At 40.7% G+C, this 25111-nt stretch overlaps 1 protein-coding gene across 3 annotated transcripts in view; it reads right to left on the reverse strand.

The window, feature by feature from the left end:
- The window catches only part of OSBPL10 (oxysterol binding protein like 10), a 292615-nt gene that overhangs the window by 245366 nt on the left and 22138 nt on the right, over positions 1-25111 (reverse strand). The window contains exon 1 of one of the 3 annotated variants that reach the window (XM_019664513.1): positions 23686-23783. The exons of 1 other annotated variant lie outside the window; for it this stretch is intronic. In XM_019664513.1, the coding sequence (XP_019520058.1) occupies positions 23686-23747 (62 nt within the window). In that variant the 5' untranslated portion in view covers positions 23748-23783. Of the gene's footprint in view, positions 1-4584; positions 4877-23685; positions 23784-25111 lie in introns of those variants that run through there. One more of the 3 variants, XM_019664514.1, reaches the window with a different exon arrangement.

Genomic DNA, 25111 nt, shown 5'->3' on the forward strand with positions numbered 1-25111 from the left:
CACCTGAAACTACTATAATAGATATTATGTCAATTATACCTAGAAAAAAAAAATTAGTTGGCCTTCCCTGAATAAACACAGACTAGAAATGAAAGAAGGAGGTAGAAACGGTAAAAACGTGTTGTCCTTAAAAAGTATTGCTATGGGTAAGGAATATAGCCAATAACATTGTAATAACTTGTAATAACTACGTATGATGTCAGATGGGTACTACATTTGTTGGGGTGATAGATGGGAGGGGGTTGGGGGCATGGTGAAAAAGGCAAAGGGATTAAGAAGTACAAATTGGTAGCTACAGAAGAGTCATGGGGATGTCTAATCACTATGCTGTACCCCTGAAATTAATAGAAAATAATATTGAATGTAAACTGTAATTGCAAATTTTAAAAAGGGGGAAAAGGTGAAGGGGAATAAGAGGTCCAAATTTCCAGGTATAAAACCAATAAGTCCTGGGGACATAATACACAGCATAGGGAATATAATCAATAATATTGTGATAGGGTGGTACAGTGTCAGATGGTTGCTAGACCAATCATGGTGATCACGTCTTTATGCACATAAATGTTGAATAACTATGGTGTAAAATTAATAATAATAATAATAAAAGTATTGCTATGGGTAATCTGCATGCAAGTGATTGCAATTGTACTACCAAAAGTATTATTATTTCATAGTAGTCAAAAAAAAACAACACTTCTCTTACTTTTTAGGATGGTAGAAATATTCAGTCTTATTTGTGGTGGTCACTTCACAAACTATACACATTTGTCAAAACTCATCAAACTATACACATGAAAAGATTGAATTTTATGTACTGCACTAAACCTGAATTTTTAAAATATAAACTCTCCTGAAGCTAAATATCCTTATTTTCCAACAAATATGGTACACGAGGAAAGTATTCAACTCCAAGCAACTCAAAACAGTTTAAAGATTTTACTGCAAGATAGGCAAATGAGAAGTTACTCCAGTTTTACTGATGGAGAAACTGAGGCCAGATCAGTGAAATGAATTACACGGTTTCCTATATTGTTCCTGTCAGGCCATCACCCGGGTGAGCTGGATTCATGAGATGGAGCCCCACTTCAGCCATCATTTGGTTCAACATTGAAGCCTTAGGTAACTTCCCCTTAGCTGCAGAATCAAGAAGTTAGACTCATTTGCTGAGGTCCCCTTCAACTTCAAAATCCTGACTTTATACTATACTGGAGATTTGAAATATAATTGAAATGTCCTTTAAAAGAAACAAGTTTTGAAAATTCTTTTATCAGAAAATTGAGCCTAACACTATTAAAAAAGAAAAACTAGGAAAACCCAACTTACAGGAGGAGAGCAATCACGGAAGATTCAATCAAATTACAAAAGCTTTCCAACTTGACAAAAATCATTCACATGAAGAGCTTTCCTAGGATATTTTGGTGTTGTTTTACACAACACTAATTTTGTGCAGAAGACAGAAAAAACATTAAGTGCCACAGTCAAGAATAAAATCATTCAAAAGAAACTAACCATGTCTGATATTATGATGGAAATAAATGTACATCTGAGTCAATTCACCTACAAATATTGAGAACAATTCTATTGTGTAAAGAAGGCATAAATAGGCTAATAAAAGCATCTTGATTTTTGAAAATCTGGCCTATGTAAAGTGCTTTGGTTAAAGGCATAAAAATTATAGTTGTTTTTTTTTAAAGGAACCCATATGAGGAAAAGAGGTGGAATAGAACAAAAAGACCAAAATTCAAAACCCTAATTCCATGGTCAAAGAACATCAGAAAATTCATAATTTTTTTTAAAAAGCTGGATATATATGATTATCTTTCTATTCATATTCTTTAGGGCAGCATTCCCAAAGGGTCTTCTACACAGTTGCAAAAACAAAAGAAGCTTTCATGCATAAAATAAGTTCAGTTACTGCTTACTACATCATCCTCGCATATGTTAGGACTGCATTCAGCCTGCATGTAATAAAAACTCATCTGTAGTGGTGGAACCAAACAGGACTTTATTTTTCTTCTAGAAAAATCAGTCCAAAGATGGAGAGTCCAAGGCTGGAAGTCATCAAGAGCTCCTCTGACGTTTCTGGTTTGCAGCTCTTAGCTCTTAGCATGTGGCTTTTGTTTTCCTGGTTGCAAGTTGGCTACAGCTCTTCAGGGCAGGAAAATGAAGGAAAGGGCAAAGGCAAAAGTGTTTGCCAGCTTCCTTACATCCTGTTTATCAAGGAATAAAGAGCTTTCCTGGAAGCCCCCACCCTGCAGAGACTCTGACTTATCTCACAAAGGAGTGTGGGGAGGTGAGGAGTTTTAACTAGGTGCATTGCCACCTAGAGCAAAACCAGAGTTCCAAACAGAAAAGAGAGATTGACTGTTTGCTTCACAATTTAAAAAGTCCGTCCCTCTTACCTTATATATTCAAAATGCATATTTGATGTTAAAGGTTCTGAGAAACTGTTCAGTAAATAAGCCTGTTTACCTTTTTTAAACACAGTTTTTTAAACACTTATTGGAACACAAAATTCCTTATTTCCTTTGAAAACCTGTTGAAACACTATTTGGTGCCACACCTCTGGGGAAATACTGCTTTGGGAGCTAAAAGAAGAAGAAAAAAATCTACACTTATGAGCGTTTTCATACATAGAAAGGTAAAGGGAATATGTTGCATTTAAACAAAGGGTGCTGGAAATAAAATGACTGAAGCGATAAACGAACTCGGCAATCAGGATCCGATATATGTAAAGTCACAATCCCAATGAGAAAAACCTTTTCTCTTTCCCCTCGATGTCTTTATGAGTTGGACCATGCCTCATTTCCTCTTAATCATCCCTTCTCAAGTCCAGAGCAGTCATTTCTTCATGTAACTTCCCTCCATGCTAACGTTTTAATCTGGCCTTTGAATGTCTACTCCTGAGCCTCATCCAAGGTTTCACTCATCCTTTGGTTCAGCTTCTCAGGCTTCAATTTCTTTCTTTCTTCTCCCATTTTTGCATTTTACTGCCAAAACAATTCAGGGCTTGGCAATTATTTATTGACTCAGCCCTTCCTGTGTATTTTTTACTCCATCTTTTCAACCACCATCCTTTCATACCTCATGGAGGCTGCTACTAATTAAATGCTGTTAGAGATTCCAGTATTACTTTCTAGGAGAAATGTTCATACTTTTAGAAAAAAATCTAGGGGAAACAATCAAAACATAATTTTTCATTCTGATACTAAAGCTTTCAAAAGAATGCCATTCATCATATTCAGTTCCATTAAAATATTCATTCTTTTAATTCACTTTCATAGCTTAAAAGGGGTGGGGGATAGAGTACATTTTTCACATTTCCATACGCCATCCCTTTCCACAGCACAAATAAGTATTTCCTTGCCAAAAAACAAAATGCTTCTTTTTATTGGAAGGGAAGTAAGAACATGCCATTTTTATTTCCTAAAGAAAAAAAATGATAATAGGTCAAATATATAAAACTTTCATGAAAAAAATGCAACTCTTCATTTAAGCCATTAAAGGAAAATGTGTAAATTCCCCAATGGAATTCCATGCTCTATAATAGGGAAGGTTTATTGACTGTTGACTTAAAAGAACCAGACATGGCTTATCACACCATTTTATGAAGGCAATGAATGGAACTGCACCCCACAGGTCCTTCTTATCCTTCTGTTTTCTAGAAAACAGGGAAAAAATAAAAAGCAGTTTAAGATATTCACTTCTCCAGAAGACAGGCCTCTAGAAAACCAAAGGATCATGAAATATTCAGATGCCATAAAAGATCTTCTGGTGCCAACTCCTGGCTACATGGACTGTCCGTCATCTTCAGAGGCTGTCATCACTCACAAAAGAGAAGGCATTGCCAACTTACTCCAAGTCAAAAATTTGGACAGCATTATTTTAGGTTCAGCAGAACACTTCCCAAATTGCTTCCAGAGAGAAGGCTGGATCCTCCCAACCACTAGGGGAGCTAGAGAATCACAGAGCTACTCACTCCCATCATGCATCTCTGCCAATTTCAACCTTAAGTCCCTTCCTGTCCCCAAGCTACCCTTTCCCATAATCTTACACCCACATCCCCATCCTGAGCCCCATCTTCTTATACTACCTTTCTACTGTACCCCCTTGGAGCCACCTCTCACCCCCACCTCTCTCCTTGTTTTGGCTGAAGCTGGAACTTTTAATGAAAACACATGGCAGCCTCTTCTTATTGCTCCAAGACAAAATAAAAGTCCTTCGCCCTTGGGTGAAGCTTCCATCTACCCCTCCTGTTCACTGAAGACCTTGTCACCTGGCTAAGTCTTCCTTGAGTCATCAAGTCCGTCTGTCATTCTGAATGACCTTCGAGTTCACCAAGCCTAGTCAGTTCCTTATCCTCATTCCATGACTTTCTTCTCTGGGTTATTGCCTTCCTGGCAAAAGTCCACGCTGGACTTTCCCATCGCCACTCAGAATTGCTCCACCTCTGACAGTACCTCCAAATTCCTCACTCCTCTTCCTTTTATCCTCTATAAACTCCTTCCCCTTCAGGTTTTTCTTACAGCTTCTCCCAGTACACCAACTGCTTCCATTTCACCTGGTGCTCCAATTTGTCAGTACCTCTATTTTCTTCTTCTCTGCCAGTCCTCTGTCTTCACCTCCTTTCTCCTGCATCCGACATCCACTGCCCACTGGCCAGTGACCTCACCTCCCTTGCACTCTCATATACACTCACCCAACCGAATTCCAAGCCCAGATCCTCATACCTGTCACCTGCTCTGTTTCTCTCTCCAGGACACTCAACACCAAGGAGGAAACCACACACCCACTAAAGCTGATGTCGCAACAGGTTCATGGTCTCCATTCTCAAGAGGCTCTCAGAGCTTCCCAGCAAACTTGCTCAGTTCTTCTCCCAGGCCTTCAAAGGCCATCTCAAACCTCCTCCACTTCACCTCCCCATTCCCCCACTCCACTCTCAGAAAATGACCTCACCTCCTACTTCAAAAACAATGAAGCGAGAATGCCTTCCACCTCCTGCTCACCCCCAAACTCACCTCCTGTCTGTATCCTTCCTCCTACCTCAAGCCACCATGCTCCCATCTTAGGACTCAATTCACTCTTGACTTCCCAGGTTCTGGCTGCACTCAGCTCTCTCTTATGCCCTCAACTTTCCTCTCTATCAACTCCATCATCATGTTAAAGTGCCAAATCTCTACCATTTTGAAAAACAAAACAAACAAACAAAAAACCCTGCTTCAAACCCACGACCTGCTCCATTATTCTTCTCTTTTCTTCACAGCCAAGCTTCTTGAGACATCTCTCCCCACTCCACTAACTCTGGTTTTCTTCCACACACCTCCAGTGAAACTCCCCCAGCTCGAGTCCCCAGCGCACCAGCACAAACTCCATGAACCGCTTCAGAGCCCGCTTCCCTTACTGCTCTGGGACATCCTTCCTCCACTTCCTGCGACCACACACACTCCTGGTCGTCCTTACATCTGCCTCGCCAGTCTTTTCCCCCTGCTTTTTATATCTCTGCTTTTCAAACTGTAAGTCTTCAAGGGTTTCTCAACCTTCGTATTACTGATATTTTGGACTGTATAATTCTCTGTTGTGTGTGTGTCGGGGGAGGGGATGCCCTGTGCATTATATGTTTAGCAGCATCCCTGGCATCTACTCACTAGGTGCCAGTCATGACAATCAAAAATGTCTCCAGACATTGCCAGGTTGGCATTATTCCTGGCTGAGAACCATTGAGTTAGAAGGTCATGAACAACATACTTTTTAAATGAAACGACAGAAAATAGAAACTACCAGAGTATATTGTCTAAGAAGGAATAAAGATCTTTCATGAAAGTTTTGTCTCTGTCTCTTGTTTGTATTTGTAATATGTGTGGGCAAATGGAATATAAAATACTTCTTTCTGTGGGTCCGAGTCAAAACACTTTAAATCTCACTGCCTTACATGTTGGTGGTCCCAAGCCTCTGTCCTCAGCTCCCTCCCATTTAAATCACTCAACCATGCAAAAAAGGCATCAAGAGACACACAATGAACACGTACATCCTCAGTACCAGCTCAAGAAAACAAAGCATTATCAACCCGGTGACAGATGCCCTGGTAGCCACCCCTACCTTACACCTACAGGAAACCACCAGTCTAATTTGGCATTTTCACCCAACGTTTACTGTTTTGAGGTGGGCCCTTAAACAATATATAATACTACTTTGCTCGTGTTAAGCTGTTTTAAAAGAGCATCATGTTATACACAATCTTCTGCTCCTTGCTTTTTCCCTCACCATTCATTATGTTTGTGCGATTCATCCGTGTTGGTACGTGCTATTCAAATGCATTCATTTTCACTGCCACGCAGTACTCTGCTGAATAACTATACCACAATTTATTCATCCATTCATTCGTCAATTGGACACTTGGGCTATCTCCACGCTTGTGTGCATATAAACAATGCTGCTAAAACCTTTGTGTGCATGTATTCTGATGCAAATATGTGGCTTATCTACTTGGATATATGCCCAGGAGTAGAATTACTCCTATAGATTATGCTCCTAACCATTATTGCATAAAACGAATCACTTTCTATCGAGGTTGTACTCATTTGCTCTCCTATCAGCCGTGTGTGAGAGTCCCCATTGCCTCCCATCCTTACCATCGCTTGTTGCTAAGAACTTTTTGTTTTTGCCAATCTAAAGGGTCTAGAATAGTGTGTTATTATGGTTGAATTGCATTTCTCTGATGACTAGTGAGGTGGACAAAACTTGATGAGTTTAATGGATATTCTTGTTTCCTCTTCTCTGAAAAGCCTCATTTTTTCATTTATCCATTTCCTATTGGATTGTTTACCCTTGTCTCCTTAATACTTAATAACTCTTTAATACACTCTGAAATTACATGCTGTGCTGATGATGATGTGTCATAAATATCTTCGCCCAGTCTGTGGGGCTTTCTCCCCTCCTTGGTGATCTCCACTCCCATGGCCTCCATCACCTTCTCCTGGTGACCACCGCCTGCTCCATACCTGCAGGCCACATCTCTCTTCTGACCTCTAGATGCCTGGATCCCACTGCCTCCTCACCCTCTCTCCTGCCTCCGAGTATCTCAAACTCAACTCTCCCAAACAAAACCTGCTTCCATCCCTGCCAACCCTGCACCTCCTGCATTCCCTGTCTCAAGGGAAATCACAGTCATTCGTTCCCACATCCAGTGATCCTTCCTTTACCTTCTCTTGTCTCCATCTTGTCCATAACCTATCCTGTCAATTCAACTTCCTCAATGAAGGGATTTTTTTCACTCCTATCCACCTCCAGTATTAAATTACCTTATATCAGAACACTTTGATCATCACTCATTTGGATTGTACACCATGGTCTCCCTGTACCAAGCCCTTCAGCTCCAACATAGTCTTTAAAAAAACAGCCAGACCTAGCAATCCCACTATTACTTATCCAAGAGAAATGAAAATATACATCCACAAAAAGACTTGTATAAGAATATTTATACCATCTTTATTCATCAAGGCCAAACCCTAAAAATAGCCCACATGTCCATTAATGGAAGAATGGATAAACAAACGATGGTTCATGCATACAATGGGCAACTCAGGAAAAAAAAAAAAAGGAGCTACTGCTTACAAATGCAAATATGTGGATGAGTTTCAAAATATGTTGACTGAAAAAAGCCAGATACAAGACAGCACCATTTACATGAAATCCAAGAAAGACAGAACTGAAGATCAAAGTCAGAAAGTGGCTATAATGGGATAAGTGAATGGACAGGGACACCAGGGAACGTTCTGGGGTAATGAAGACGTTCTGTATCTGGTTTCGGGTGGTGGTAATAGGAGTGTACACAGTTACCAAAACTCATCAACCAAACTGGCCATGGACTAAGATCTGGCCATTTTACTGTATGTAATTTTACCTCAAATTGATTGGTTGGTTGGTAGTGAAAGCCAACTAGAGTAAGCTTGCTAAAATTAAAATCCAATCAAGCTATTTCCGTGCCTAAACTTTTTTTTCTGAGAGCCCCCTAACCTCATGACAAAGGCCTTTAGAATGTCATACCTACCTACCTCTTCATTGTCCACTCTCACCCCTTCTTCCCTCACCTTCCCTTATGCAGTACACCTCTCCCACACTGAAATTCTTATATTTTCCCAAATAGATGATGCCCTCTTTCACCTCTGGCCACCTCTGCTTGGACAACCCAAGCTCCTTGATATGGCCAACTTCTACTGTCTTTCAAGACTCAATGTGGATGCCACCTACTCCAGGAAGTCCTCCCAATGCCCTAACATTGGATTAGGTATCTCCCTAGGGCTCCTGCAATTCCCTGCATTTACTGCTAGCACAACCCCTTTGACTCTGACATTTTCCTGTCCATCAACCTCACCAGAACGTAAACTCCCTGAGGACAGGGCCTGAGAGCTATCTGCTGCTGGGTGTGCCAGGAATTGAGGATGACAAGGATTCAATTAACGTTTGTTCAATATGGGTGACTGAAATACTCAAAAAAATGTTTCCTCTTCAAGTTAAACACAGAGGCACGGAACTTGCAATATCAGTATTTAAGGAAAAATAACTTCAAAAGAAAAAAGGTAAATATTTTATATTTAATGCTTCAGTGGCTACATACACATAGGAGACTGTATTGTATCGAGATCTGCTGCAAACAAAAAGGAAAAGTAAGACAAACCGTCTGGGCTACCTCTTAACTCCAAAAGTCAAGATAAAAGGAAAATGGAAGTCATCTTGGGTAAATAAGTAAATCAAAGGGAAGGCCTGCTGAGCAAAGAGAATGAATGAATATAAAAGTGGTCACTTTTCAGTTGATTTAAGGAAAGCTGAGAGTTGGTCAAAAAAACTTCTCTGAACTGTGTAAATTCTAGCAGAAGCAGCTAAGAATCAAACAATGATCTGGAAATGTTCCACGAGTTCAAAAGCATCCAGTCTAGACACCTCAAACTCCCCCGAGAGGGATCTGGCAGCTTGCCCGTTGCCAATATCCCTGCTGACCCCAATTTCTTACTTTCCATAGTTATTTTTAGATGGATTGCTAAGAAGTTAACTTTAAGAGAAGCAGTTTCAGCCACCCACCATCTTTCACTTCTCAGAGGGGCACCACCTGTCCTTTGTAACGGAAAGATAATAGACTAGTGTTAAATTGCAAGTGATATGAATTCCTTAAATATCAGGAAGCAGAGAATATAAGTAAAGATCTTCCTTTGGCACTTATTGCTGCCAAATGAATTCCCAAAGCAAGAAGATGCTGGCTGTATTTCTGCAAGTGCTACCTGTTTTTGCCTGAATACTTTTGAATATTCCAGAACTCTTATCGGCTGCTGGTTATCGCCAAAGTTTCTCTTTCTTCCTCCTCCTCCCAGTCAAGAACTCGGTGAATATTAAAAGTGACACATTTACTTTTATAAATTATTTTAAACCTTCCTGGATGCCTCATTAACCCCCTGCTCCATTATCAATATCTTAGCCTGGCATCCAAAACCTTCAAAATAACATACATACGTCACAGGCAAATATGTGAAGTAAAAGTGAAAAGCAAAAATTGAGATAAATGAACCCAAAAATGACAGCACTGCCATTCAAAGCAAAAAAGTACTGTGTATTACACAGCGTGCAGAAAATCAAACACATAGTACAACTGGCTAACACACAGCTTTGTCTTGCTTTGAATTTTTTTATTGTGGTAACATACATACAAAAAATATTTGCCATTTAACCACTTTTAGGTGTACAATTCAGTGGCATTAGTTACATTCACAATGTCATGTAACCAACACTACTATCTATTTCCAAAACTTTTTATCACTCCAAACAAACTTTGTAACCATTGGCAATGATTCTCCAGTCTCCCTCTCCCCAACCCGTGGTAGCCTCTAATCTACTTTGTCTTTACGAATTTTGTGTAAGTGGAATCATATAATATTTTTTCTTTTGTGACTGGTTTATTTGCCTTAGCATAATATTTTCAAGGTTCATCTATGTTGTAGCATGTATCAGGACTTCATTCCTTTTTATGATGAATAATATCCCATTGTATGATAGACCACATTTTGTTTATCCAGTCATCTGTTGATGGACACCTGGGTTGTTTCCACTTTTGGGCTCTTGTGAATAATGCTGCAAGGAACACTGACTGGCACACAAGTATCTTTTCAATTCTTTTGGGCATATCCCTAGGACTAGAACTGCTGGGTCATATAACACAGCTTTTGATAAAGTACATTCACTAGTTTAAAAGAAAAACAAACTTGATTTTTTTTCCTGATTATCAAAGTAATATATGTTCATTGTGAAAAATGTGAAAAATAATTTCACCACCCAAAGAAAGCCATTGTTAATATTTTGTAATAGTCTCTTAAAATCTTACTGTCTAGTTACATATATACATAGCAACAGGCATGGATATTTTAACTAAACCAGCTTTTTTCCACTTAGTATTGTATCAAGAGCAATAACTCCACTGTCATTAAATAGTCTTCAAAAATATCTCTTAATATCTGAATAATATTTCATCATGTGGATATAGCATAACTTTCTTAACCATTCCCCTGTTTAGGCTGTTCCCTATTCTTCACAGTCATAAATAATATAGCAATGAAAATCTTCATGCATTCTTTCTTGTGTACTCCCTGCTTACTTTATATATCATATATTACTATAAGTAGAATCACTGGGTCAAACAACATTACATCCTTGAGGCTGTTTGTTGATAAAGGTTATACATCTGTCTTCCATGAAAGTCATACCAATCTGCATTGCTACCAGCAATGTTAAACAGCTACTTTTTATGTAAATAATTTATTAAAATAAAAATAGCTTCTTAAAATATTATAACAAAAATATTATTACAAATAAAATAATTACAGAATAGTATACTATAAAAAGAAATGCTTCCAAACTAGTAGACTGTATGGTAACAATTTTCTATTAAAGGATGTGAGCAGGCTAGATGATCTGAAGTGCTAGATAGCTATGAAAACATCAATGTTTCAAATGACAGTCCATATTTTAAACTAGCAAACCTGCTAAAGCACTACTAGACTCACATATAGACATGTGGAGAGAAAGATTTATATAAACCTTCCATCTTCATGATGGCTGCCCACATTCCCATATTTTCCCATTGACTTTTTTACCCAAGCTTGAACAGACGAAGAGGTAATTCTAATACCTAGAACATATTCATGTAAGAAAGATTCAGTACCTGTGTTTTTGTAGAAAAGGCAGGTCCACACTCTACCAACTTTACCAACAAACAGATATAGAAGCCAAATGGTGATTAAAAAAAAAAATCCTGCCTGTAACACTGACTTTGAGACCTCCCGCCAATATGATTGCTTCACATGAAAACAGGAACAAGCCACACTAACAAAGGAGACTCAGGGGTCACCTTGGGAAGAGAGGATTCCCTAAACTTCCCTCCCTCATCAGTCAACTAGGTGTCAAATTCCCACCACAGGTCCAAAGTTACAGTCCTCAACTACCATGCAGCGACTATAGGTCCCGAGAGTCACATGCTCAGGAAACACCATCTGGACCAGAGCTTCCAAATGCCTAACGTGTACAAAATATTAGGCTTCGTACTATTGACACAGGATGAGTAAGACACTGCCTCAGCCATCACGGGCAGATGGGAGGAGCTGCCATATAAAAAGTGTGATGACAGAAGGCTAGGCAGGGTACAATGGTAATAGCACCTGCCTGGGAGCAGCACACAAGCCCTCAGGGGGTGACACCAGAAGCCTTTATCAAAGGATGCAGCATCTGCCCTGCTGAGGGATGGGAATAGAAAGTACAAGATGAGGGAAGACATTGGGGCTGGGCGTTGGGTACCATTTTAGTAGAGCATGGATTTGATTTCAGGTCATAGGAAATTGCCTGAGAGCTTTATGGATTACATATGCTTTGGGAAGGTCCCCATTTTTAAAAAATGTAAATAATTTATTAAAATAAAAATATATTTTGAAAATACTATAACAAAAATATTATTAAAAATAAAATAGAGACTAATATACAAGAATGGAGATGGTGTTGAAGATGGACTAGAAGAGGAGGAGCTCGGGCTTGGGGAGGCCAGTAAGAGGACAGTTATGGGTGTCCAGGCCAGAGGAGGGAACATCTGAACAAAGGTAAAGGGTGGGGAAGAGCAGGTGAGGGAAGCAGTTAGTTAGAGCTCAGTGAGTGGTTCGATGTTAGAGAGAGAATGAGACTGAGCAGGTTTCAGAATGAGTCACAAAATTTCTGGCTCCAGCAACTTGATGGATGTCAGAGCCATCTAGCCTTGCAAGACAAGAAATGCGGGAGGCAAGCAATGATTGAGGGGTGAGGGTGAGTGGGGTGAGATACAGAAAACAGGATCCCATCAGCAGAATGCGGCAGTTAGGAATCTAGGCAGAGCCACAACTGTCCACAGCACCAAAGCTTCAGGCACCTTCCTCCACCCAGTTCACCTGCCCATGGCAGCTTCGACGTCTCTGAGAATGAGAAATACGCATGCTGTCTTCCTCACAAGGGAAGAACCATGTGCTGTCCACTGCTTACTTGTGCGTAGCTGTCCAAATTGCCAAGGCCAGATCCTACGCCAACATTAGAAATCACCTCCCGGCCCTTCCCAGCCTCTGCATATGCCCCTTTCCCTCATTCAGTCATCCTTTTGACAAGCACTGAGCATGTACTTGGAGCACGTGTTAGGAGGTTTGGTGGAAGTCAAGCAGTGAACAATACAAGAAACCAGCCCTCGAAAGAACCTAACAGGGCAGGGAAGATGCAGATGTACACATTCCACACCCTGAGCCAGTGTGATAGGCAAGAGAAGAGAAACAGAGGAAGCGTCTGTCTTGGGCCATGTTCCCTAGAAGAGCCCGATGTGGGGATTCCTGAGCCCGTGAGCGCTTGAGGAAGTAAGTGCTCTGAAGAGGAACTTGTAAGAAAGTGAGGGCAGCTGCTTGGGAAAGGCAACAATGGGAGTGGAGACAAGTCCAGCCTCAATCTGATCCCACAGAGAGCTCTGGAGTGAGCTGCACTATGGACTTTGTGCTGCCTGGAGGCAAAGGGCTGGGTTGGATACCCCCAATCACTGACATCAGTCAGTGAGGTCAGTCAGTCACGGGGTCCAGGCCACCCCAGGTGGGAGGATGAGGTGTTGCCTCCCAGTCATCTCCAGGCCAGCAGGCTCTTATCTGGCAAGGCAGAAACTTCCAGTCAGGGAGACAGGTATGAGTTGTTAGCAGCTAACCCTGCAGTGGCCACACTTGGGGTGCACTGGTCCAGTAAAGGGGATGCAGGCAGACCACAATGAACATCTGCTCCAGAAGCCATTCCGGAAGCACATGAGAACAACATATAGGTAGGGAAAGAAAGAGGGGCCCTTCTTCATTATGATTCTCACCATCCTTCCACCTCCCTGGAAACTGTCCAGGAAGTTAACGAATTCATCCCCACGAGGTGGCTGAGCACCTCTGAAAAGCCCTGAGCACCCAGGGTGATTTTACAGCCCAGGCTGGAGACTCACGTCCCCGGTACCGGATTGATTGTTCACTGTTACCAACAGCAGCCAGCAGGACTCCATTCCTTCTGCCCAGGAGCCCCGCAGCCTCGGAGTGAATCTCCGTGACCGCACTTGAACAATAAATGGGCAGTCATCCTCAGCCATATAACTGACAACATTCTTCCAATTTTTATGGTGCCTTTTATGCTCACTTTATAAAGGTTCATGTTTTACTTTCCAGATTTTATTGTGTGCACTCAATGAGCCCCAGGAGTGTGGCTAAGCAGTTTTAATTTTCCAAGAAGTATTTCTCTGCCTTTCCTTTCCACTAAAGCATGGCCAAGAAACTGGAAAAGGGCCCCCAAAGCAAGTTTTCTATGCAGCATATACAATCTGGTCCAAGTCATTCAAACAGGAATTAACGTAAAGAGAACGCCTAGCATCGTGCCTGAAGCAGCCTACCACCAACACCACCTATCTTGATGTACGTAGACGTACATTTGTGGCAATATCGAGCCGAATAAGCAAATTCGAAAGGAACAAGATTAATCTTATAATTAAAGGCTATCTGATTATTCAGCGCCAAGGGAGTAGGTATTGGGAAAGACGCCAGAGAAATTCTGAATCATCGGCCACGTCCAAAATAAAATAAATGCTCAAGTCAATCAATTCATTGATTATGATTTACACTTTGCTTACACTTACAGATTAAGCTTCTGACAACACTAGGGGAGAGTTTGGGGGGAAGGGCAGTTTCATGTTGGTTTCTTAACCAATGCAAACCTGCCTCAATTGCTTTTTGTAAAATGCACACGCTAATGATTTCATGAAGAGCCACACCAATCAAATGAAAACCAGGTTAAAGTAGCAACAGCTTTTACAGAGCACCCCTCCATGTGCCCAGAGCTGTGCAAGGAGGATGCTTATATTCCTTTTCATTCTCATGAAAACACTGTGCAGTACCAGAAATATAAAAGGATGTTGGATCCTTTCCTCACACCACAGACACTAAAGTCCAGATAAATTAAGGGCTTAATTAAGGAAGGTAAACTTATGAAACATGCAGCAGAAAATATAGAATATTTTTCTAGCTAAACTTAAAAGAAAACACTGAAATCCTGCCACATTAAAATTAAGAACTTCTTGACCGGACGTGCTAACTGTGGACTGGCTTGGTTTGGGTCAGAGCTGGGAGCTGCTTTCAGTGAAAAATCTGAATTGTCAGTTGTGCTGTGGGCTGACGTACTGATCTGAGAGTCAGCAATATTTTAAAAGTAGGTTTCTGTGGGAAATCCTACTTATGTTTGCTTGTGTTGGCTTCCTGGGCATCAGAGATGAGCCTGCCAAGAGTGATGGCTGTTTCTCAGAGGATAAAGCAGCTATCAGCAGTGGATGGCATCATAAAGATAACATGAAAAATAAGCAAGAATTTCTGTTTTTCCAAAGCATCACAAATGAAGTAAAAGGACAAGCCACGAACTAAGAAAAGATACTTGTAACACACATATCCAAGACAGGACAAGTATTCAGAATATATAAAAAAACTCATCCAAACCAATGTGGAAAAGATACCCTAATAGAAAAGTGGGCAAAAAGACACAAGCTGGAATTTCAGAAGAGAAGAAGAATGACCTTTAAACAAATGAAGAGCTGCTCTCTTTCTGATAATCAGAGATACACAAATTAAAACATCAATAAGATACTACTTATATCCACTACCTTGGCAAAATTAAGAAGCCTAATAATACCAAATACTGGAAAAAATGTGGAATTAAACTGGTACACTCGCTTTAAACAACAAGTAAGGCATTAAACTGGTACAAGGTGTGATCAAACAATATGGTGAATGTTTAATAAAAAATAATTGATTATAGTAAAAGACACATTGTCATTAATCCCCCTCGCTTCGAACACACTTATCCCATCATTCTTGCCACTTTCTGAAGCAGTTCTGGAAGTCCTCTTTCGTGAGTGTCTTTACGACATACTTTTTTAAGGATACAAAACTGAAAACAAAACTAAATGATACATTATTCAGATATCATATATAGTATTTATTTTAAATATGCATTGTAAAAATAATTCATATTATTATTTATAAAAAGGCAAAAGAACGATGAACTCAAAACTCAAGAATTAATGGTTGCCTGAATTAAGAATTAAGGGGGCGGGCCGGCCGAGTGGCACGATGGTTAAGAACTGGCTTGGGATGCCAGAGGGCCCTGGTTCGGATCCCACATATGAGGGCCAGTGACACTGCCCTCCACAGCTAAGATGCTGAACAACAGCTCGACCTAGAGCTCGGATGCCATGAGTCACCGGTGACGGCGTAGGCTGCAGCCCCTGCTGCAGTGGGTTGCCATGGGCTACGCTACCATGTGTAGCCAGCAGACAGCATGAGCGGCCGTCCAAAAGCTGGCGACTGATGTGCCTCGCCCGGGAAGAGCGCAATGATGGTGCCAACTTGGGCCAGTGAAGCAACGTCCTCCACAACTAGACTGAAGAACAAAAGGACAACAACTTGTCTGTTCCCCTTCCCCCAATTCCCTAGCACTGTTCCCATCCCCCCAATTCCCCAATAAAAATCTTTTAAAAAAAAGAATTAAGGGGGCAAGGGAGGGCTCATTGGAGAACACAGGTAGATGAGCTACTAGGGGTTATACAATACTATATAGTACCCTTCCTAGATTGAGTGGCGAGCTCACACCTGCTCATTTTCTTATTATACTTTATACACACACACACACACGTAATACATATATGTCAGACGTAACTACATATATTTTGTGCAAACCAAATACATTTTTTAAAAGACAAGAAAAAACTAGTTCATCTAATGTATTTGTTCTATGACAGCATGCAGTTTCGAAAATGGAAACAAACAATAAATAAGTGATTTTTTTAGATTATATGAGGTAAGCATTTATTCTTATTCCCACTTTACTGATGAGGAAACTAGAGTTTAGAAAGGTAGGATGACTTTCACATATCAGGTTAAGAGAAAGTGACAAAGCTGGGCTTTTAATTAATTTTAAAACCCATGCTTTTAACACTATGCTATTCTATTCAGGTTATCACCAGAGGGGAAAAAAACCCAGAAATAATTCACAAGATTCTGGAATGTGCCCAAGACCTCTTTGGTATGCAACTCTTCTTATAGAATTCTTTCTAGCACCTGTTCCTTCCATGAGTGGTGGGAAATAACCATTATTTATTCAGAATTTTTTAGCTATAAAGTCACAACTTTATTTACAGCTTCTTAACATATGATCATATTAAACAAAAAAACAATAAAACCCTTTTAAATTCAATGAAATTTGCAATATATAGAAAACCTATGATAAACCTTTTAGTTTGTTTGACAAATGCGAATAGGGACCCTGGTGCAAAGTGGAAACCCATGCCTTGATGCACAATGGGTGGGTTGAGAAATAGCTTTCTTCAGTGAAGCACATCTATTCAGGGGATAAAATCATCAGTTCCAGGTTCTTCTTTTCTTGCTTACTTTCACTTCTGAGCTTCTTTCCCTCCCCCCACAGAACCCATGCTTGCTCTCTCACATCCCCAGGTCTTATCTAGGTGGTAGTTCCTCCAGAAAGAGTACTTTGCCTACCAAATCCAGACTCCACCATGCTCTGCCAGTGCCCCGGCTGGTCCAGAGAGCACACGCCATGCCACAACCTGACTGCCTTGGACAATTACTAGGATTAACGGTGATACTGTGTGTGAAAATGGGTCCCAAAGGTAGTAGATCAGTGATTTTAAATGGTGGCTGCACATTAGAACAGCCTGCATGCAGGGACCACATGCTGGGTCAGCTGGTCCGGGGTGGGACCAATGGCAGTATTTTTGTAAAATCTTCTCCAGTACTTCTAATGTGCAGCAGATGCTAGAACCTCTGCAGGGGACACAAACAAGGGAGAAACTAGCACCTGTGGAGCCTCGCTGTGTCCAAAACTTGGTGCCACATAGTACATTTAATAATCTACCATCATAGGGTGGGTACTGCCTCCCTATTATCAAGCAGTGGCCATTCTTTTTCAACCCTGTTCCTTCCCCCCCATCCCCCACCCCCTGCAAACATCTCACTCAACTTCAAAAATGCACCACCTAAACTTTCAGACAAATCACTATACATCAACATGTTACAAAGGTGTGTGTGTGTGTGTGTGTCTGTGTGTGTGTGTGTGCACGTGCGTGTCAGAGACAAAGAGGAGGAGGACGAGGAAGAAAGGGAAGGAGGGAGGGAGGGGGGAGGAATAAAATACAGGAGGCAAGAGAATGACTTTTCTCCATCAGAAAATTCAGAAGCTTCAGAGTCTTGGCTAATTCATTAACAGAAAAGCTACATAGGAATTTGTTTTCAATTCCAGCTGTTGCAGCCGACTGGTGCTATATTTCCAGCATTTACTCAGCACAACAAAATTCCCAACAATAAAAATCATTAGGAAAACACTGAATTCATCTTTTTTTTTTTAACTCTAAAGCAATTAAATGTCTAAGGTGCCCATCCACTGGCCCTCTCACTCCTCCTGCACCTAAATTCCCATTAACACTAGTCCCAAAAGGGAAGAGAAATGGATCAGAAAGATGGCTGCCCTGGCCAAGATGCCAAAGACCGGAAGAAGGATCTCTGAATTAAATGGCCTCTAAGCTCCTTTAACTCTAATCATTGACAAAGCATCTTTGTGTGTTGATAACATTAAGCTTGAATGGAAAAAGAAGAAACAATGTCCAACTTCCATGAGGAAGGCTTATGATAGGTCCTTCCTTTTTTGCAACAATCAGGCATCACTTTAAAGCTGGCCATCTGGGCAATAAAAATGAATCAATGGCTGATACGACATGATTACATAAATGAATCTAAAAAACGCTAGTCTAAAGGAAGCCAGACATTAACGAGTACATACTGTATGATTCCACTTATATGCAACCCTAGAATAGAGCAAACTAATTTATAGGGGGGCAAATCAGAATGATGGTTGCCTGTGATGACAGGGGCAGGGGCACCAGGGAACTTTCTGGGGAGGTGGTAATGTTCTATACCTTGGGTGACAGGTGTATACAGTTGTCAAAACTCAGCAAATGCACAATTAAGATTTATGCATTGCATTGTGAAATTTTACATCCAGAGGAAAAAACTGCAAACAAATATTAATAGCAAATGATATTTTAATATTACAATATTTACAAGGACATGTACTGATTTCAGCCATTTACTTTTAAATGTATAAAGAAATAAAATGGGTTGATGTCTGGATACATGAAAAGATATGTGATAAAGCAGGTATAATAAAATGTTAATTATAGAGTCTAGGTGAAAGATATACGTGTGTTCACCATACAATTCTTTCAACTTTCCTATATGTTTGAAATTTTTCATAATAAAATGTCCAGGGAACAGCAGAGGAAGAAGCATACAGGAAGTTGGAAAGGTAAGCTAACTGCTAAGAAAATGCAGAGAAACTACTGTATCTACTGGGGTCTAAGACAAATGTGAGCTGCTCTGACAAAAGGCAGAGAAAGTTGAGCATAATAGTAATAATTTATTGGGCAATTACTATATGTCAGAGGTGTATATTAGACAGTCATATGTTATCTGATTTCACCACCAAAATCTCTGTGAAAAGTAGGCATATCACCTTTTTTGGATAATCAGGCTGAAACTCAGAATGGTGTAATAATTTACCTGTGGTTACTCAGGCTGGAAATCAAAACTTGAAATTGAGGTTCTGACAGTCTCAAAACACCAGTGATACATAGGAAACAGCATCATGAGCCCAGCACTTTTTCCCTCTTACTAAAGAAAGAACCATGCCAAGGACATGAACATGGCACAACAGCTGCTCCTACCCAGAAATGCCACCTGTCACACAGTGGGCAGCCACCCTCCTGGTAGCAGCGCTGACAGTTACATTGAATTCTGGTCACGTAATTTTCCCAATAGCAATCATGAATCCCCCACACTCAGTCCTCTATGCCTTATATTCTTTTCACTGCAAGAATCTTCCCACCAAGGGTTTAGCTGTAACCTCTGTGCACATACTCTTGATCACAAATATTACAAAGTGGCTCATTCAACACCATCCACAGTTTTCAAGCCCTCCCTGGTCTACAGAGGCTAGAAAACGAAACACTCTTCACTGACTCCCTTGCAGCTAGATTCTTCTAAGCCGACACACCCATGCAAGATTTGAAAGGCAGAGGGGAACAACAGGGAGCAGTAGCCAAAAGGTGGGCGCTCAGAACTTCTGGCAAGACAGTGGCAGGTGTGTTTGATTCCTTGGAACAGCTGTGGCAGAGGTTTTCATGTTCTGTCTCTACTGTCACAGGCACTGTGGCAGAAATAAGTTAAAACCATGTAACAGTAGGGAATTGGTTGGAGACAAGCTGTGTTATTACTGAACACGTAGCATTGAAGCTCTGTTCTCCCAGAAATACTATAAAACTCTTTAATAAATTCCCTCCTGCTTAGATAGCTTAGAAGGATTCTGCTGTCTGTAACTAAGATCTTAAGCAGCATGCCTTCTAACCAGCTCTGAGCCCACCTCCTAAGTTATGAGCCTACACAACTTCCTGCCAGACAACAAAACTCTCTAGTACAGAACATAAGCTTCCCACTGTCCACACTCGAGGAGGGGGCAGGGGAGGACAAGAGGAATTAAAAAGAATGTATTGCAGTCCATCAACTTCTATCAATACATACACTGTCTCCCAGAAAAGCAAACCTAGAACAGCCTTTCAAATGTTCCAGATAACGAATAGAAGAGCACATAAAAGTGAGGGCCTTTTAAGGACCCTTGCCTCACACCCTAGAATGGGATTTGGAATAAAGCAGGTCAACCTTGGAGGCCAACTTCATGTCAGGATGACCTTATTCAAAAGCCATGTTGGCATGGTGGGCTGGAGACAACCTAACAATGTACAAAGGCATGACTTTTCTTTTAAATTAAAACAACTTACAAAAATAACTTAGAAAATAGCTTAAAAAAAATAAATACTTGTGCTCCCTCCAAAGAAATATCCTCAGAGGCTCCTGGCTTATTTTTATTAGCCACAACCTTTAGCTCAGTTGAGACAAATCCATCTGCTCTGAGCATGGTTATGAGATCTGAAAACAGCGGAAAGCAACTCAGAGTCACGGGCAGAGGCCAAGGTGAGGAAATTGCTCTGGCTAATACCATTTTTAGACAAAATTGAGGTAAGACTACAAAGCAAGCAGACTTCTTTTCTGCTGAGGCTCTTAACTTATTCTGAAGGCAATTCCAAAAAAGAAACTTCAAAATAATTTGAGCAATGGTAGCACAGTTGTAAAAAAAGATTCTTGCCATCCTTGAATACCCATATTTGGAAATTCCTGTTTAGAAAAATACATCTTTAGAATCACATCATATAGAGTGAAACTGAAGTATGGTCAGTTGTTTCTTAGCTTATTGTGTGTGCAAGAAGGAGGAAAAAATGAAAAATCTGTTATGATTTAACCTTTGTGACCACTGGCAAGGGTGCAGTAACTCTCATGCCACCAGGAAACCCTGGGGAACCACAAAATTAACTTAGAGCTAAAGCGTGACTTTGGCACTCAATAGCCATTTACTTGATTTACTTTAGCCCTGGCCTGATTTCTTCTAATAGTTAGTCCTCTGGATATTGCTATTTGGCTGTGCTTAAGTTAAAGAGAATTATAGCTCTTTGGCTGAAAAAGTCGAAAATACAGAAAATGGCAGTGCTTCGCATGAACTAGTCCTTAAAAATACCTTGTCTGCCAAATCTAATTTATATCCTTTAGGCTGCACTCAGTCCCAGTGTACTAAAATCTGGTATGTACACACACCGGGACTTTGCAAAAGTACACCTATTAAGAGGTCAGGACTCAAAAAAAAAAAATGTTCAAAAATGAAAATACAGTTAGTTGTATTAAGAGTGGGGGGGGGGACTAGAGGCCATTTTTCCCCCAAAGAAGCTTTTATTATTTTTGTTGTTGTTGTTGTTATATCAACTGAAAAGTTACGGGGGGAAAAAAATTCAAAAACATCTTCCCCATCATAGATGCTAAATCTCAACTGAGATGTTTTATGCCAAGTACTCAATTCTTTTCTCCATCATCCACAGAAGCCAAGGGAGTTTCAGCCTTGTTTTCCAAACAGCCACTTCACCAGGGGTCAGGAAACCATGGCCCAAGGGCCAAATCCAGCTCACCGCTGTTTCTGTAAATCAAATTTCATTGGAACACAGCCATCCCTACTTGTTTACATACTGGCTATGGCTGCTTTCGCGCTACCACAGCAGAGTTGAAATTATTTACTATCTGGCCCTTTACAGAAAAAGGTTGCCCACCCCTGCACTAAACCAAAGAGTAAGATCCACTAGGACACATGTAGAGCTCATTACTGTACAATAGGAAGTATCCTCCAAAGGTCAAATATCACCTCTAGAGGGCCGGGTCCTAAAAGACACTTTCAGTAATTGTGGTCCAAAACAGCAATTCCTCAAGAGTGGAGGAATATGCAAGGGAAACAAACATTTGCCAGCAAGCCCAGGTCCACGGTAGAACTATCACCAAGCAACTGAAGAAGCTCTGTCCTCAAGAACTGCTAGGAAGCATCAGCCCACAAGAGAAAAGTCTCAGATTTTTATTTCAGTCTAATCAAATTTAGCTAGGTACCTTCCTGAATGTAGAAGTGAGTCTTCTATTTAAGCAACACCATAAATAAGTGTGCTATCTACCGATAGATTAGAAGCAATCCTAAAGGCTGGTTCTTTATTCAGAATCTGGAAAATAAAATGAAAGTAATTTTGAGAGCTATTAAGCCCAGTTTTCTTTGCTCTATATTAGAGGAAATTAGCATCAGACTCAGAGATAAGATCTCACAAACACAATCTTTTAATACCCCATGTATACAGGGATATATAAAACTTCATTTCGAAGTTTTTCTGCATCACTCAAAACAGCTAATAAATAAACCAGAACATCAAGTGAGTCTCAGGGCATCAGCCAGATAATGAGGAGCCAGTGGGTATTCTTTGCAATAAGACAAAACCACAGGGCAGAAAGACTGTATTTAGCATCACTTTTCTGGAGTTTTTCCAGAACTGCCCAAGGAGCAGAGATCCGGTTTCTTGTTCTAATTCTGCCACAATAACTTTGACTTCAACATCATCTCTTTGGGGCTATTTCCTCACCTGTGAAACAAGGATTGAACAAGTTCATCTGAGGGCTTTTTATTTATTTTGGAACATGCTTCCAGAAAAAAGGATACAGGTAAAATGCCAGGATTATTCTTCAGCTGTGATGTGCCTTTGCAGGGCTACTTAAAACTAGGTTCTTTAGGGCCCGCCGAGTGGCGCATTGGTTAAGAGCTGGCTTGGGACGCCAGAGGACCCCGGTTGGGATCCCACATATGAGGGCCAGTGACACTGCCCTCCACAGCTAAGATGCTGAACAACAGCTCAACCTGGAGCTGGGCTGCCATGAGTCACCAGCGACGGCAGGTGGGTTGCCATGGGCTACAGTGAGTAGCCAGCAGCCAGCGTGAGCTGCCAGCAGCCGCAGTGAGCAGCCATCCAGAAGCCGGCAACTGATCTGCCTCGCCAGGGAAGAGCGCAATGATGGTGCCAACTTGGGCCGTGAAGCAACGTCCTCCACAACTAGACTGAAGAACAAAAGGACAGCAACTTGTCTGTTCCCCTTCCCCCAATTCCTCAATAAAAAAAAAATATTTTATAAAAAAAAAAAAACTAGGTTCTTTCAAATGCAGAGAATGAAAGTTGCCTATCAGTTAAGGAAAATAAAACCCTCCCTCCTGTAACATCAAACAATTTACGATTACAAGAGCACTTGCATCGATTAGGATTATAAACAGACTATGGAAATGAGATGGAATGGGGCAACCAGTTTAAATATTCTGTTATCTGACCAAATTCCTCACTCAGATCCAACTGACCTAAAGGAAAGAGCAAGGCTAACATGAAGCAGGCCCTCCTCAGCTTCAAACCATTCATTTCCAAGTAACAGTCGGAGTTACTCTTACGCCTCTACCTCTCCTTTCGCTGCTCAGAAACCAAATGAGCATCTCTGAACCTTCCTGGAAGCTGCCACAAGAGATTGTGTGGCCCACTTCACCCTTTAGGGCATCAGCCACGGGTCATCTATGTCCCAGCCCCTTTCCCCCTGTGTTGCTCCCCACCTGGGAGAGAATTACCTGCCCTCTTTCTCAGGAGCCATAATTTCATCCTTATTTCTCCTTTCAAAAGGACAACGCATTCCAAGTTCCCAAAAAACCCACAAAGGCTCAGAACACAGCCTGCTTGTACACGAAGCTGCCTGAACATTGGTATAAATCACCTTGTGTTTCATAAACACCCTGAGGCACCTTCCTCTATTAATATTTAATCAAGGAGCCAGGGTTTTATTTGTTCATTGGCAAGAGCCATTTTATTTTCTTCATGGGGAACGCACCCTTCCAAAGAATACTTCTAAGCAAGTCTGTCATCAACCAAATTCTGAAGCTGTGCAAAGCCACTTGTTGGCTCTACCATCAGCTACTGAACACCTGCTAAGCAAACACGAACCCTGTGGGCTGCTTTCCTGGTGCACTGTGTCATGAGCCACTGAACAAGAGGAACCAAGTCCCAGGGATCTGCCCTGGCCGGACAGCCAGGGAAGGCTTCCGGAGAAAAGTGACCCCGAGAGCTCGGAAGGCCAGCAACTCTGAATTTTATTTTAGCAGGCAGATGCTATTTTTATAAGGTGAAATGTAATAAAAGAGGTTGGGGGAGGTGCAGAGGGTATTTGGGAACTCTGTAGTTCAGCTCAGCTTTGCTGGGAGCTTAAAACTGCTCTAAAAAGACAGTCTAAAAAGAGAGAGAGAGTGGCAATAATGTTTGGGGAGGGACTGGGCATTTGCTGTCTTTTGTTTTCTCTTTAGACTTTTTTGAATGTTCCAAGTTTTTTATAATGACCATGAAATAATACCTTTATAACTAGAAAAAAATGTCATTAAAACAAACTAACACCCCAAAAAAGGAGGCAATGGTATTTGTATTTTTCAAAAGACACAAAAGTAATCAAAGTATACACTGAAAACAGATATATGTGTCTGCTAATTATGTCTTCATAAAGTTAATTTTTTAGACGTTTTTTTTAAAAAAGACAGCTTTTTTTTTACATTTCATTTAAATGTATGCAATGATTGGGATCTTAGATCTTACATTTCATTTTAAATAGTATATATTAGAGTGGACAAGTTATAACGTTTAGGGAGTAAACTAGCAGTAGATGTACCTGTTAAATTTCTAAGTGTTCCCTTTCAAGGTAATTCATTAAATTTAAGTAAGTTCTCTTTTTGGTGCCACCAATTTTAGATTTAAAGTCCTGTAGCCTACTATTGCTAATGGTAACAATTATAACTTTATAGAATAAATGGTTTGCTAAGGAAATAATAATAATAAAAATTATTGCTTCATGGGTGCAGATGAAAAAGTCCTGGCGACCAATAGAGGTAATGGCCTCACAACAACGTGAATGTACTTAATGCCGCTGAACTGTACACTTAAAAAAGGTTACGATAGTAAATTTTATGTTATGTACATTTGACCGTAGTAAAAGTAACTTTAGCTTCTACTGAC

Source organism: Hipposideros armiger, unplaced genomic scaffold, assembly GCF_001890085.2.
Source record: "Hipposideros armiger isolate ML-2016 unplaced genomic scaffold, ASM189008v1 scaffold_424, whole genome shotgun sequence".
Taxonomy (NCBI): Eukaryota; Metazoa; Chordata; class Mammalia; order Chiroptera; family Hipposideridae; genus Hipposideros; species Hipposideros armiger.